Raw genomic sequence first — 16,617 nt, forward strand, 5'->3', positions numbered from 1 at the left:
GAGCCACGCAGGGACGCAGGCGCCAGGCCTGACATGAGAACATGAGGACACAGAGCCACGCAGGGACGCGGGTGACATGGGAAGACGAGGACACAGAGCCACGCAGGGATGCAGGCGCCAGGCCTGACATGGGAAGACAAGGACACAGAGCCACGCAGGGACGCAGGCACCAGGCCTGACATGGGAACACGAGGACACAGAGCCACGCAGGGACGCAGGCGCCAGGCCTGACATGGGAACATGAGGACACAGAGCCACGCAGGGACGCGAGTGACATGGGAAGACGAGGACACAGAGCCACGCAGGGATGCAGGCGCCAGGCCTGACATGGGAACACGAGGACACAGAGCCACGCAGGGACGCAGGCGCCAGGCCTGACATGGGAACACGAGGACACAGAGCCACGCAGGGACGCAGGCGCCAGGCCTGACATGGGAACACGAGGACACAGAGCCACGCAGGGACGCAGGTGCCAGGCCTGACATGGGAACATGAGGACACAGAGCCACGCAGGGACGCGGGTGACATGGGAAGACGAGGACACAGAGCCACGCAGGGACGCAGGCGCCAGGCCTGACATGGGAACACGAGGACACAGAGCCACGCAGGGACGCAGGCACCAGGCCTGACATGGGAAGACGAGGACACAGAGCCACGCAGGGACGCAGGCGCCAGGCCTGACATGGGAACATGAGGACACAGAGCCACGCAGGGACGCGGGTGACATGGGAAGACGAGGACACAGAGCCACGCAGGGATGCAGGCGCCAGGCCTGACATGGGAACATGAGGACACAGAGCCACGCAGGGATGCAGGCGCCAGGCCTGACATGGGAAGACGAGGACACAGAGCCACGCAGGGACGCAGGCACCAGGCCTGACATGGGAACACGAGGACACAGAGCCACGCAGGGACGCAGGCGCCAGGCCTGACATGGGAACATGAGGACACAGAGCCACGCAGGGACGCGGGTGACATGGGAAGACGAGGACACAGAGCCACGCAGGGATGCAGGCGCCAGGCCTGACATGGGAACACGAGGACACAGAGCCACGCAGGGACGCAGGCGCCAGGCCTGACATGGGAACACCCGCACCCTGCAATGGGGACACAGAGCCAGGCTCCAGGCCGTGCCTTGGGGACACCCACGCCCCAGGGATCTGGTGAAACTGGCCGCATCGTCCCCAAAGCGGGGCGGGGGCGGGGCGGCGACTGGTGCCACCCCCGCCTGGTCCGAGGCCTGGGCCGCAGCGGAGCCCGTGTCGCTCCCCGCCCCCGCAGGACGGGAGCGGGGGTGGTGTCTGCCCGGCAAGAGGCGATCACCCGAGGCCGGGGACGCGGCCTGCCCTGAGGGGACGGCGGGACCCGGCTGAGCCGGGCTAGCGAGCGATGGATCCCGCGGCGGAGGAAGCCCGGCACCTGGGGCTCCGCTTCCAGCGCGGCTTCCTGGCCGGCAGGCAGCTCGGCGCCTTCCCCTGGGCGGTGAGTCGGAGGCGGGCGCCCCGGCACCAGCCCGCGACCGGATGGGGAGAGGCCGCTCGCTGCGGAGAGGGGGCGGCAGGGGCCGCGGGGAGGGGCTGCCTGGGGCGGGTCCATGTGAGGGGCGGGCGGCAGCTGGGTCAGCCTGGCCCCGGAGTCCAGGGCTACCCAGTCCTGGCCCCGGAGCCGCCCGGGCCTGGTGATCTGGGGCAGCCCAGTCCTGGCCCCAGGAGCCGCCCGGTGCCTGGGCCGGGTGATCCGGGGCCCACAGATGCTGCTGCACCCCCTGGCTTGAAGTGGTGTCCATCGTATACAGGGTTTACAGGTTGGTTCAATAGCTCTCAGCTCCCCCACTCTACACACTCTTCCAGCGCCCCGGTGTGGGGCTGCCCAGTCCTGGCCCCCAGCAGCAGCAGCCTCCCCCTTCTCTGACTCCTCTTACTGCGTTCGCCCGTGAAGAGTGCAGTGCTGGGGCGAGCCCGGCTAGCCAGAGCCCTGCTTGCCGGCTGTGCAAACACCTTAGCTCCCCGCTCTGCCAAGCCACCTCTGGCCTGCCGTGCCACTGGTACAATCTCAGGGCTGGAAGGGACCTCCGGAGGTCATCTAGTCCAACCCCCTGCTCAAAGCAGGACCAAGCCCCACCAAATCAGGATGTTCTGGAAATGGGCTGCCCCCTGATGGACCTGCTGCTCCCACCTGGTTTATTGCTACTGTTGGGAAAAGAAAATTAAATGATGTAAAAATTCTCATCTCATTCAGCAAAATAAGCTCCTTTCTCCTACTTGAGGTGAAGCTGGTGGGCTGTGATTTTGAGACCTGTCATCTTTGAAAAGTGATCCTGATTTCAAAATCAGAAACAGTTCTGTGAGTAGGGGCACTAAAATGGCTTTTATAATGGGGCTGCCGAAAACCATTGAACAAAAGCCCTTTAGGTGCATTCAGTTGCTATTGTTACTGCAAGCTGGCCCTCCTGGTTGCTGTGCTCTGTGGGGTTGTTTTTTAGAGTTGGGAAATAGCCATACAAAAGTTGGGGTTTTTTAAGGTGTGCTGGTGTCACTAGTCCCAGCTGTTGTCCTAGCAGAGAGGAAGGATGGTCCAGGGATTAGGACACTTTTCAAGAATTTGGGAGACCTGGGTTCAATTCCCTGCTTTGCCACAGACTTCTTGCGTGATCTTAGTCAAATCACTCGGCGTCTCAATGGTGATAGTACTGCCCTACCTCCTAGAGGTGTTACAAGCATAAATACATTAAAGATTCTGAGGTGCTCATAAGTACTTAAAGTAAATTGGTGTGCATATCTCTGAGTTGAAGATTGTTTTCATGAGACACACTACACAACTGTCATCAACATCAACAGCTTTTCTCTTCACTCCAAACACTGTTGATCACACTGAGCATTCATTGCATTGGACTGTTTGTACCTGGAAAAAGCCGACCAAACTCTGCTCACTATAGAAGTATATCTTAAGCAAATATTATATGGGTATTTAAAAAAAGAAAAATACCCATTAAATTAAAAATGGAAAGAACCTGAAAGAAGTGCCTGGCACACCTGGATATCATAGGAAAAACTAGAACTGTACCAGTGAAACCAAGATATATGGTCACTATGTTTTTGCAGCTTGCTTGGACAGTCTGCCTTTTCTTCCTCTTTTCAGCTTTGCTTTTATAGCATCTGAGGAATCTGCACCACAGAAAGGCCTGGGATTGTGAAACAGAATTCTGTTGGATTCATGAGTGAAACAGCTCTGATTTCATTCCATAGAGGGCAGTGACATGCACACACTAGCCAACTCAATAGCTTTATTTTACTTTTTTAAACCTAGGGTATGTCTTCATTACCCGCCGAATTGGCGGGCAGCAATCGATACAGCAGGGATCGATTTATCGTGTCTAGTCTAGATGCAAAAAATCGACCCCCCCCCAACACTCTCCTGTCGATTCCTGTACTCCAGCGCCGCGAGAGGCGCAGACAGAGTTGACGGGGGAGCAGCAGCAGTTGACTCACCGCGGTGAAGACACCACGGTAAGTCGATCTAAGTATGTCGACTTCAGCTATGTTATTCTTGTAGCTAAAGTTGCATAACTTAGATCGATCACCCCCCTCCCCCCCTCCCAGTGTAGACCAGGGCAGAGAGAGAGAGAGAGTGTGCGTGTGTGTGTGTCCCCTCTTTGATCCCGTGGAGTTCTCCATAGGCCTATAAACAGTCAGATTTAAAAATTGTATTAAAGCTAATGTTAAAAAGTTATATAGTACACAGGTTAGGAAAAGAGTGTCTGTACATCTGGGTATAGTTCATAGATTATCCACAAATACAAAGTTTATTTTAAAAGTCATAAGATACATATCGCACATAATCAGCAATAACCCAAATGTAGATGAATATATTTAACAATACATTTTAGATATTAGCATCCAAGTATTCGGGTACATCACTCATGAAAAGTTGTACAGAGAGTTGGTTGTGGAAAGCAAAATATACCAATGAGTGAAGATTGTCCCTCAGTAGTTGAGAATTTAGGGTAGGTTGTCCATTAGAAAATACAATCCATCAAGGAAGTATTTCAGTTACTTTCCAATTTCACTTTTCATTGGCACTCCAGCTCATCTCTCCTGGTATTGCCGATGTCCAGTGATGTGTTCTATGTAGATGTTCCTCGACCACCTGATGACATCCAACACCATGAGTTGCCGCATCAGCTGGGCATAGCGCTGACTAATTCTGCATTCTCTCAACACTCGCTCGTTACTGGGGTCCCATCCGCCCCGGGCTCCGACGATCAGCATGTGTGTCTGAATCTGGTAACAACTTAGCTCTCAAGCTTTCGGCCAGAGGGGTGTATTTTACTACTGTGATAAAGAACCATCTACACCAGAAGTACACCTACTTAGGCAGACAGCTACTAAATTGTGTTACACAAAATTCTTCAGTCTCTAAACTTTCTTTTGTATATGAGAGAGTACTGGCAAAATAAGCTTCTGTTTTTGATTGGCTCAATCACTTATGATAACATGTTTAAACTTATGTCCTGGACGTTTGTGAATTTAGCCTAATTTCAATGGTTGGCCCTTTTAGTATAGCTATTTTGGAATTCTTCACATTTATATTTTCAACCTGTTTAAATACTGACAGAAACATGTGCAAACTACTCCTTCTCAGCACTGATGGAATCAACATTACCAACAACCAAATGTTTCTAACTTTAAGATGATTAAGTAATGTTCGGAGACCTGTTATCAGGTGTCATCCATGGCTCACCATTATAGTTTTCATGAAATTTAAGCCAAATTGTTGACCCTACTTTTTTTCATGTAATAGTTCCCGTTATCTGTGGCTAAAGCACAACAGCCAGACAGATTCAGAATAGTCATGTTTGTTGCAGGCACTGATGCACTATTTTAGTGAACAATTTATTCACTTTCCATGATTATTCACCAGACCAACAAAACACTCAGAAAGTAAGTATTAGGCAATTTCTCGGGAAAATTATATATAAATGTAGCCTTCACCTTTGAACACTGTGGACACAATTTGATCTGAAATATGCTTACAATTAACTTTGCTGGGAATAGTAATAATTACAAGATGTCTGATAGTAAATATGCATCTAAAATTTGTCTCGGGTCTCAACATTAACTATAAGGTATACAATCTAGAATATCCCCATATTTACAGGTATTTAAAGTTTATCCGGTACACAGCAGAATTCAGAGGATATGGGCCCCATCATAGCTGAATAGTCTGATTTGTCAGAAAGTATTTAAGAAATATGCTACTGAGACCCAGAGATCTAAATCAACCCTTAGTTCACTGTGACAGACCTAAAGATGGGTTTGCTCCTGAACTCTGTGAGTAGGGGGGCTTAGATGACTCTAAGAGTTTGCAGTGTGAGGCCATCATTAAGGCTAAAGATTCTTCCAACAAATCCTAGGAGCTGCCACATCAGATATTGAGATTTGAAGTGAAAAGTTGTCAGGGCACTTTCATAGTCTCCTTACTTTTATTTTGTAGATGACAGAAAAAAGGTAAATTAAGTATAGTATCCTCACAGAAGGGCACAAAACATAGGATTCATGTTGTTCTGCCATCTATCATCAGAATGAAGAGACAAGAAAAATCCAGATGTGTCTTAAGAATTTTCCTTTCCATTTCTGTTATTTGCCATAGAGAAGGAGGAGATGCAAACCTTGGGACCCGTTCAGCACATGCATGGGCCAGATGATCAAGCAATGTAAATCAGTTTTAACTCTATTGATTTCAGTGTAGCTAGTTTATACCAGGCAACAATCTGGCCCCATATACCTCAGTAGTGACTCCAAATATTAAAACTAAAGATTGTTGACTGCAGTGATTCTGCAACAAAATCCCTCAATTTACAAGCTAATTCCACAGTACAAATAACGCTCATTCGGAGGATTTTTTTTCTTTCCTAAAATGGCTGTGCTTCATGGTCTAATTCATCTGTTCATAGCATCTGGTATTAGAGCAAAGCTAATTTCAGAAAATCAATTCACCATAGAATATTTGCAGTATGTTCAGAATGGTGCTTTGGCAGCTCCTGTTATGAGTTTATTAGTATAGAATAAAGAATGCCTGAGTTTAGCAGACAGTGGGTGTCACCACTCATTCCTCTTGAACCCTCTGTGTTTCAGTTGCAATGTGCTGTAGTGTCACTTTTCAGACATCAGCCTCAATATACATTGACCCTTTTGCAGTAAAGTAAGTTTTTTCTCAGAACAATTTCCCTGTAGGAGGATTTGCAGTTTACAGACCGCAGTGTTTTGAAACAATTCAGGACATCTGTTTACTTCACTATCTAGTGAGTTTTACTACTGTTGATTTCACCATTTATACGTTCCTCTGTGAACCATTTTCTCCGCATTTCAACCACTAATGAAGGGCCAAAAACCCACTTGCCTTACTTGCCTTATTTACACAAATGGTCCCATGGACTTCAGTGGAACTAGTCATCTGAGTAAGGTGAGCAGGTTTGGCTAGAAATGGATCAATGAAAAAAGGCTGAAGAAATATAACTGGCCACTGAGGTTATATTGAAACAGCACTCTTGGTTATAAGATTTCTGTTAAAGACAATTAATGCAATAAATCTATGTGGGGGATATAGTGTCTAGCAACAGGCAGATTTTGTTCTTACTTCGATGCCAAGATTTCCAATGTCTGGAGAGATACTCAGCTCTCCTCTTGGAGAAGGGAAGATTTAATATTTCTCACCTCATTGGGGTGGGAGCTTTGTACATTAGTGTGGGAGGGCTGACTGATTAGTCATCTGGTCTTCACCTTTGTTTTTTACTTTCCTCATTCAATTAATAATAATTATGTATTTGTATTGCAGTAGCAGCTATATACATTATAGATTATGTTAATATTATGGCTTACAGAAGGCTCTTTATTACTTCTTTATTTCCTACCATCTGGGTGTGATTTATTTATTTTTAATCACAAAGCAAGTAACATACTCTGTTAAAGGAGTTTTCACCAGTTTGTGATGTTCAAACGTGGTAATGGAATAGCATCCTGGAATATTTCTCAACTTTTTTCCCCTCCTTTTGTGTAGGAACTTGAAAAAAAATTAAAGAGTTCATCAGATGCCTTGCTACTACTGGATATTTTGCAGAAGGTAAAATATGTTATTTTAATATAATCAGATTTCAATACATATCATAGAACAGACTAGAACTATTCTAAAGATACGATGCCACCTAGTGTAATGAAAACTATTGCATCGTATTCTTTTTAAATTGTATTTAAAAAACAGTAAGGGAGTCAGATCTAATACTAATCTCTGTGTTTACCAATAGAATAGCAGATTTTCTTTTATTCATGTTATGTAACTATCCTTCATAGACAAGGGAGTTGGAACACAAGAAACCCATGTTTTTATTTATTTTGAAATTTGAGAAATGGTTAGAGACTGTAGTGTTCATGCAAAGTGTCAAACACTGAATTTCCCTATTGATTCATAGAGGCAATATAGTGAGAGGTGCAGCAGTATAAACTTCCCAGAATACTCCGCCAGTGTGCTTTAACCTTGACGTGAGGGGCCATCTCTAAGGATAAGAGGGTTAATTCACTCTCCATTCCCATTCAGTCCTTTGCTGCGTCTGAGGCTACAATAAGAATGCCAGCTAGTACCAGTTTAGGGGCGTGGGATGGGTTGTGATGTGAATTCTGTTCAGTAGGTCTTGGGCTGAGACCATTGTCTCCTTTCCCATGAGTAGGGTCCTACCAAATTCACGGTCCATTTTAGTCAATTTCACAGTCATAGGATTTTTAAAATAGTAACTTTCATGATTTCAGCTATTTAAATCTGAAATTTCACAGTGTTGTAATTGTAGGGGTCCGGGGGTGGGGGGTTGCAAGATTATTATAGAGGGGTGCAGTACTGCTACCTTTACTTCTGTGTTGCTCCTGCTGGTGGCTCTGCCTTCAGAGCTGGGCAGCTGGAGAGCGGTGGCTGCTGACTGGGAGCCAGGGTCTGAAGGCAGAGCCTCCGCCAGCAGCAGCGCAGAAGTAAGGATTAGGGATGTAAATAGCATTTTAAAAAATAACCATTTAAACTATTAAAATTGTATCAGCGAAGGTTTAACTGTTAATGAGTTCACAACGTAGGTGCAGGAACTAGGGGTGTGGGGGCTGCTGCAGCATTCCCACATTTTACCCACGGTCCCAGCTGCCAGCCCCGCACCCGTGAGTTGGCCCCTGGGGGTCCCAGGGCTCCAGCCCCGCACCTGCCCCCACCTGTGGCCCCGGCTTCATCCCTCTTACTGTTTACTGAATACATTATTGGTAAGACTAATGCTTATCAGTTAACCGGTAACATTTTACATCCCTAGTAAAGATGGCATGGTATGGTATTGCCACCCTTACATCTGCACTGCTGCTGGCAGGGCGCTGCCTTCAGAGCTGGGCACCTGGCCAACAGCCACCCCCTCTGGCCGCCCTGCTCCGAAAGCATCACAGAAGTAAGGGTGGCAATATCACAACCCCCCTAAGCTAACCTTCTGAGCACCCCCCTGCAATTCCCTTTTGGGTCAGGACTCCCAATTTGAGAAATGCTGGTCTCTCCCATGAAATCTGTATAGTACAGGGTAAAAGCACACAAAAGACCAGATTTCACGGAGGGAGACCAGATTTCACGGTCCATGATGTGTTTTTCATGGCCGTGAATTTGGGAGGGCCCTACTCATGAGTGATAAACAGTTGTGATATCTTCTAGCACTGGCTGGATCTGAACTGGCAACCTGGAAGTGAAAGGCTGTTCATCTCTCTCCCAAATCTGTGAGATTGCTAGTCTCCCACAGTCGCCTTTTAATTTAAATCGGAACATACAAAAAGGCAGTAATTGCTTTCAGTGGGCTTGTGCCCTCTGATCAGTTGCATTAAAACAGTTACAACTCTGTCTTATTTTTTTAACTATCAAGTATTGGGCTTTTAGAGCTGGTGGAAAGTTTTCAAAATAGCAATTAATTTTCAATACAAAAAAATCAAGAAAAAGCTCTAACTTCAATTTTTCTTACAGGCTGTTTGTGACATATATTGTCTATTGACTGATAGTGTGTCTTCGTGTGTATGGAAATAGGGTACTACATCCTCACGTGTGGTACAAATACTGGGAACACGAAGCTACTCCCATTTCCTGTCTATCACATGATTGCAGTTCACTCCCTACTTGCTTCATAAAGGATAGAATATCAAGTACTTCTCCACAGCCTTTAGTATCAAATTCTTGTCATATTGTCACAGTGAACACCTCCTTCTGAACAAAAGTGTGTTCCCAACTCTGGGGCACAATGGGCCTCAAGTCCTATGTATTGATCGCCTTCCACATGTGGAACCCCTGACTGAGATGCCCACATGTAGGGAGAGCACAGCTTTGGAGTCAGGGTCCATCATGTCTAGCCGAGTGCAGAATTCAGCCTAGGCCACTTATATAAAGGGAACTGTAACTATTAAGAGTACATTAAGGGACCTAATTCACCATAACATAGTTGTTGGGGCTAATTGAAGAGCTGAAGTGACCTAACTTGCCAACTTTTCATTTGCTGGAGGACCAGTGTGACTAACACTTTCTCAGTGAACATTGCCTTGATTCAAAACAAAGGGTAGACGTGTGGGGAGAGTCTCTTTCCTGAGTCCAGGATGGAGCTAGAGTGAGTATATGTACACAGAAAGAAAAGGAGTACTTGTGGCACCTTAGAGACTAACCAATTTATTTGAGCATAAGCTTTCGTGAGCTACAGCTCACTTCATCGGATGCATCGGATTGCGAATACAGACTAACACGGCTGTTACTCTGAAACCTGTCTATATGTACACAAGCTGGGAATGGCTCCCAGCTCCAAGTGCAGATGGAGCAGTCCCGTTTATTTATTTATAGGGATGGGGCCTGGAAGAAAAATTAGAGGAAAGAGCCACTCAGACTCATTTTCCTTTCAGTTTTACTGTTTATTTTTGGGGGGCAAAGTAGAGGATGTGTGGCTCCCTCACATCTGTGACCGGCTGGGGGTACCAGAATTCACTGCAGGAATGTACATGGAATTTGTTTTTCCAGCTGAGTATCAAATAGCTTAGCTGCAAATTGAAATCACCCAGCATTCCCAAGATACAAAGTGAACCGAGCAAATTGGTAGCTATCTTTTCCTCCCCCGTTCCTTCAGTGCCTCTAATAAAATCCTCACCTGGTAGCTGGTTGGTCTGCAGGTGTTGTTTTATCATTTCAGACTATTCTTCACCCCTTATGCCTGAAATATCCCCCTTCCTTGAAGTACAGAAGATGCTTCATATCTGAACTCATTAAAAAGGTAGTGTTGGGATTATATATTGCTTGGCACTCTTTTTCCATTCAACCTGTTATTAAAAGTAACTTGAAAATATGTTTTTTGCAGTATTGGCCCAGGCTCGGCTGATCATTTATTATAACACAAATTAGCATTAAATGCATATGTTATGGTTAAAGATGGAATAAATGGTATTTGACTATGTGTTTATTGCCTGTGTTTCGTTAATAATATCTGGAGATCTGAAGTTCTTCACTGATCTCTCTTCTCTTTCCCACAGCATGAGTCCGTAGCAACCGAACCCCTGGATGAATTGTATGATGTACTAGCAGATATTTTAAATAAAGAAGAATCTACCAACTGTTATAAAAGCTACTTACTGGTAAAAGCTAATATCATCTTCATGGTTATATGTCCTTTTTTATCGTTTAAACTGAGCCATAACTGGTTTAAAAATAAAACCCAGAAACCCCAAGTGTAAAATACTTCTTACCTTCTCCCAGACGCTAATGTTGATTTAAAATTGTGAAATGTGGTGGCCATGCCAATGCATCTTTCTTTCCCTGCGTGTGTTTTCTAGCCCACAGGAGACTCTGTTACACTTTCTGAGACGGTGGCAATAATCTCACAGGGAACCACAGGACTAGTCACGTGGGATGCTGCTCTTTATCTTGCTGAATGGGCAATAGAGAATTCTGCCATTTTCAATAACAGGTAATGGAGCTCTAGTTACATGAAATCACAGCTAGAAAACTGGGGGCACAGAGTTAACTTAAATGTTTTCGTTCATATTATAAATGAGTTACATGACAGTAGTTTGGCATTATACTATATATGCCCCTAATATAACTAAGAACTGTAACAATGCATATTTTTAAAATCCAAGACAAAAACTCCAACTCAGGTATCCATAACCCTCAGGGGAGAGGGGGGGAGTATAAATTTCCCTTGTCCAAAACACTTTTAAATCATCAAGTAATAAGGAAATCATAAAATACTTGGCAGTCCAAGGAGGTATAACTAGGAGGATAGTATGAAATTTAACAAGATAACATTTTAGTCTGGATATATGCATAATATACCACAGGGCACAGTCCTGTATTGGTCCCCAGGAGATGTTAATTTTATTCATATTTTCACTCTCTAATTGCTATTATTATAATTGAATCCTAATTATTTTTCATTCCTGATACTTATTTGAAGCAAAGACTGGAATCTGGGTAGTTTATTCAAGAATCACTGAAATCATTTACAGCTAGTTTCGCTCTTAGGTGCATACATTTCTATTGGTTTTGATTCCGTAACTGAATCTTGTCTAGATCCATGTGTAAATACTGATTTTAATCCATTAACCTTCAGGACTGTCTTGGAATTAGGAAGTGGGATTGGCCTCACAGGAATTGCAATCTGTAAAATCTGTAATCCTAAGGCATATGTGTTTAGTGACTACCATCACTGTGTTCTTGAGCAACTGAGAGAAAACATCCATTTAAATGGCTTTGTTCTGGAGTCTGAAACTGAGAATCACACCAAAATGCAATCCCAAAGCCAGAGGGCAGAAGTGATGGATTTACAAGGACCAAAAATAACAGTTGCAGAACTTGACTGGGATTCTGTTGCAGAGGAACAACTTTCAGAGCTTCAAGCTGATGTTGTCATTGCAGCAGGTACAGTACATTTCTGATCGCATCTCACTGTGATGAAATAACAATAGAAATGCAAAAATAATAATTACTGAACTTTATTCAGTCAAGATGACTGGTCAGTCAACTGCAAATTCTGAAATGTGAGGGGTGTAATTCTGCCTTATTTTACCATCCTGTCTTCATCTCAATATTCAGTGGTTGTTTACTCATCCTTGAAAAGCAATTTATTTCTCTTTTGTCACTTCTTCTGTTTTAAAATTGGAGGTGAATTCCACATTTCCAGAGCACCGCTGGCTGGCACTCTCAACAAGGATAGTGCATATTAAAGAAATTTTACTTTTACAGCACTTGCTCATCTGATAATGTTAAGGAGTTTAATAGTAAATCTAATAATACTAAGTCTAACAATACTAGGGGCTTGTCTAGACAAAGTGTGTGGCAAGCGGGGGTGTAAATCTACAACATGCACTTACTGTGTCCCTACTACCACACACTAAAAGTTCCCAAGTGAGCTTTGATGTACCCCGGTTTCAAAGTCAAATACAGCGAAGTGAACTACAGAACTTTTAATGTGTGGTAGCAAAGTCCACATGGCTAGAGGGCAGCACACTCTGTGCAATGTAGAGTCACATGTCACCTTGCCACACACCAACTGTTCTTCTAGACAAGCTCCAGAGCTGCACAGATGTAGCTGAAGGCAGAATTTCAGCCCATTTTTTGGGTGTGTGTGAACTAAGCAAGCTGCTTAAGAGTTCAGGTGAGGTGCTGAAAGGTGTGTGAGGACTGATACAATGTATCACGTGTAGACCATTAGCCATAAAAAGATGTTTATTCCATAAAATTAATGATCATAGATATCTAATCTATTACACGGGGCTCTGAAAACGGCCTAACTTGAGCTCATAAAAACAAGGAAATCTAAAGTTTAGGATAAAGTGTTATGCTCGGTATGTCTAGATAGCACAGTTCATATTTTTATTAGGTTAAATCCAGTGTGACTGATCTCTTTGACCATTGGCCCATACACAGGTCTTGGCTTTTGGATGCCCTAGTTGTACATCACAGGGATTACACTGAAATGACCAACTCCTGAACATCAGGGCTCATAACTGAAAGACCAGTAGAAAATTGCAGAATCAGAATGTTAATTTGTGAGATTGACACTTGTGATACTTCAAGGGGCAGTTTTTACATTGTTTCATCAGGGTTTCCACCCTTAGAAATTATTCCAGAATCAACCAACTGTAATTTAACTCCTGGCCTTTGCAATGAGGTGTTGCAATGTGAGCTGCTTTCAATTCAGTTGCAACCTGAGAAGGCCAAATCTGTAAAATCCACAAGTGCAGACCATTTTTCCCCCTTCACCAGCACTCTGCATAGTAGTAAGGGTTAAATATCCTTTGCAGGATCAGGACCTAATTTTCTTTTTACTTATTTGTGCACCAGCTTCACTGAAGGGCAATTCAGTAAAGTGGAGAGGTCTGTTTAAAAAAACACTTCTTAAAAATCCTTTGATAGTTGGAATCTGGAGTGAACCTCTTCACCCACCAGCATTAAAGCAATCTTTAAAACAGGTTGTGATAATCCATCCGTACCAGCACTCTCTCTCGCCTCAGGTACGCACACTTGCAGGCCCCACCAGCCACCACAGCAGTTCTTTCAACCCAATGCCACTCCAGTCAAGGCTCTTCTATCGGTTCACAGAGTTATCACCTCACCCCGCCCAAACAGCAACAGAAAGTCCATGAGGAATAACATGAAACAGCCTCATGTGATTCCTTTTCACCCATTGTTTGTCCCAGCCTTTCCGCAGACTTCTACTCTTCTTCTCCCTGAAGGGAGGACGCTAGCTCTTTGATAGGCCCAGGGCCTTTGCTTCCTGGCATCTTCTTATCAAAATAAACCTTTAATAGTCTTTGCCATCCAACACAAACTCCTAAAAGCTCAGCCGTGCCAGAACCCCTTATCCAGACAGGTCTATCTCTAGTGCCAAGGAGAACTAGCTAAATCCTGCTTGTTTTATATTATCTTCTCAGGCCAGGTCTACGCTACAGACCTAGGTCAGTATAACTACATCGCTCTAGGGTGTGAAAAATCCACACCCCTGAGCAACGTAGTTATACCAACCCACTCCCCCCCTGTAGACAGTGCTATGTCAACAGGAAAGCTTCTGCCGTCAACATAACTACTGCCTTTCAGGAAGGTGGATTAACTACGCTGATGGGAGATGCTTTCCCATTGCCATAGGAGTGTCTTCACTGAAGAGCTACAGCAATGCAGCTGCACCAGTGCAGCGTTTTAAGTATAGGCCTACCCTCAGTCTCCACCCCAGCTGAGTGTAATAAATGACTCGTCAGTCACAGGTACATTCCCTCTGGTCTACATGGGCTCCCCTGAGGAGCTGGTCCCTAGTCATAGGGGCTGGTCCTGGTTCCCTTTTTAAAGGGCCATGTTCCCATAATACAGGTCAAATTCTCATCTTAAATTACTTGACCGTGCCTCCATTTAATCCTTTTATTTTGTATTTTTAGTCTGCTTTTTGTTTTGTTTATAAATATACAAACCCTTTCCTTTTTATGTAGATGTGGTGTATGATCCCCAGATAACTTTATCCCTTATCGGTGTCCTGCAGCAACTTTCCATTTCCAAAACTGTTGGAAAACCACCTGAGATCTACATTGCCTTCACAGTTCGTAATCCAGACACTTATCACCTCTTCCAGACTGAACTAGGTAAGAGTTATGCTGTATATATGCCATGATAGGTTTGGACTTCTTCCCAGTTACTTAATCTTGTTACAGAGCTGAAGACAGCAATCTTTGATGGTGGGCATTGCTTTAGTTAAGGTTCCAATACACCAGCTGAATCCTGTGGGGTCTGAATAGGAGAAACAGTCTGCCCCCCATAGAGCTGATTTCAGGAATGGGGCCTCTTTTTACTGTGTCCTAATGAGACTAATATTTGCTACATTGCCTCCTCAAAATGAATTGCAAGCTTGGTGACCGCTAGCCAAGCAGATAATGAGGGTTAATAATAACAGTAAATAATCATCTGTGCTCTAATGTTGTACAGGTAACATTCCAGCTGAACCCTAAAACTGAGGCTTTGACCATATAGACAGGGTCATATACAATTAAATTGTGGGCGGGGGGAGGGAGATGTTTGGGATTTCCCTCACAGCATCCTCAAAATCTAGACTTCTACAGAATACAAGCTGGATGTGTGGTCCTTCAGAAGTGGGTAATTAATAAAATGATGCTGAATATATGGCACAAGCATGTAATAGAAATCTCTTTAAATTACTTACCGTGAATATTTGTGGCTCTTGCTTTCACCGCCTACTAATGATCCATTATTACAAGATTTGGCACACGGTAGTATGTATGTTTTGTATTTTACTAAGCAAAAGAGTGATTGTTTTTATTTCTGTTTCTCTCTCCAGATAAAGTTGGGATCGGATGGCAGGTTGTTCCTACTCACACAAAGAACCTTTTCCTATATGACCTGCATTCAAACATAACTCTTCTAAAATTACTTGCGTAGACTTTGTAAATCCAATATTACTACTAGACATTTTGACAGACTAAGCATAAGATCTATCATGATCATGACAATGACCTTGAATTCTGGACATGTACTTGAGTGGCAGACTCAGAAAGCAAGTTTAAGCTCTGTACGTTGTCAGTGTGTTTTAGGCCCCAATGCTGCAATTGATAGTGGGTGAGTGGACAGCCTCACCTGTGTGCAGCCCTGCTGCCTCCAGTGTGATTCCTTGGGAGTCCATAGGTTGTCAGGTGCAGGAATGGGGCCTCATTCAGACTGAGATTTTATTCTTCCAGAGGGCACAAGGAAGTAAACTGTAGTGATTCTATGGTGTTGTGATATGCACACATTGGAAATAAGTTTTGTGACACCAAAAATAATGACTCTCTTCCCGGCATGGTGAAATAGAGCAATGAACAATTTAAGTTTATATATTAAAGAATAATTTATATTTGCTATTGTTTTTGAGCCATGATCTGTTCGTTCAGACTTTCTGCAGTGCTTGTCTTCCTGTCACAACTTGAATAATAGAATAGCTACAATAAATGCATTGCTGTTTATACAGTGCCATAGGTTTGCCTGGTTTGAAATATAAGTCAGGGCGTCAGATTCTGATGTAAATCAGAACTAGCTCCTATTTTACACTGGTGGACATGTGATCAGAATCTAGCCCTGGGGCTCAGTCCTGTGCGGCATGGTGTTCTCTTGGGAAACACGGAGCAGCATCAGCTCTCACTGAAGTTGATGAGTTTTAGGCTGTTCAGCAACTTGGAGCTTCAAGCCACATATTAGACATAACACACCTGAGGAGTCAAACAAACAGCAGGGGTTGGGGGAAAAAGAAGGGCAGGGTTTGAATAGAGTCAGAGCCATTTATTTGTTTTGTTGTAGGTGTGTCATAGTGGTTCCAGTTGGGGATGGGAAGGAAAGTTAGAGCAGGGTGGGAATGGAGTAAGTTTAGCTATAGAAGGCCAATTGGAAGCAGGAGTTCTAAACATGGGCTATGCAGGAAAGTGAGGACATTTTGCCCATGAGAAGATGGAGACTGTGCCAGACTCGTGGGGAGAGGGGCACAGGGGGGGTTAACATGACTGAGGGGCAGGTAGGTCTATCTTTGGAAGTATCCTATTTTAAAATTCTATGATCATA

General features: G+C 44.4%; 1 protein-coding gene across 5 annotated transcripts; it reads left to right on the forward strand.

Annotated features, from left to right (window-relative positions):
* The first annotated feature begins 971 nt into the window (after positions 1-971).
* Positions 972-15,924, forward strand: EEF2KMT (eukaryotic elongation factor 2 lysine methyltransferase). 5 transcript variants are annotated; one of them, XM_084642273.1, is made up of 10 exons: positions 1,392-1,482; positions 3,307-3,506; positions 4,085-4,283; positions 7,057-7,119; positions 10,223-10,303; positions 10,560-10,661; positions 10,860-10,993; positions 11,639-11,946; positions 14,508-14,657; positions 15,368-15,924. In XM_084642273.1, exons 3-10 carry the CDS (start codon positions 4,107-4,109, stop codon positions 15,466-15,468), a joined length of 1,116 nt encoding a protein of 371 aa, XP_084498399.1. In that variant the 5' UTR covers positions 1,392-1,482; positions 3,307-3,506; positions 4,085-4,106; the 3' UTR covers positions 15,469-15,924. The 5 variants fall into 5 exon arrangements, 4 of the variants coding, with proteins under 4 accessions (XP_084498401.1, XP_084498399.1, XP_084498398.1 ...); XR_014713472.1 differs by lacking the exon at positions 1,392-1,482 and adding an exon at positions 1,615-1,804 and having other exon boundaries at positions 14,558-14,657; XM_084642272.1 differs by lacking the exon at positions 1,392-1,482 and adding an exon at positions 1,619-1,804.
* The last annotated feature ends 693 nt before the right edge of the window (positions 15,925-16,617 follow it).

The sequence above is a fragment of the Lepidochelys olivacea genome (genome assembly GCF_965140295.1).
Source record: "Lepidochelys olivacea isolate rLepOli2 genome assembly, chromosome: 10".
Classification (NCBI taxonomy): Eukaryota; Metazoa; Chordata; order Testudines; family Cheloniidae; genus Lepidochelys; species Lepidochelys olivacea.

What these genes read in the sequence shown, in the direction of transcription:
- EEF2KMT (XM_084642273.1), top strand. Translation starts at nt 4,107, where the DNA reads ATGTCCAGTGATGTGTTCTATGTAGATGTTCCTCGACCACCTGATGAC. An exon ending in TATCTGAACTCATTAAAAAG is followed by an intron (nt 10,304 to 10,559) that starts GTAGTGTTGGGA and finishes TCTTTCCCACAG; the next exon opens with CATGAGTCCGTAGCAACCGA. An exon ending in GTTATAAAAGCTACTTACTG is followed by an intron (nt 10,662 to 10,859) that starts GTAAAAGCTAAT and finishes TGTGTTTTCTAG; the next exon opens with CCCACAGGAGACTCTGTTAC.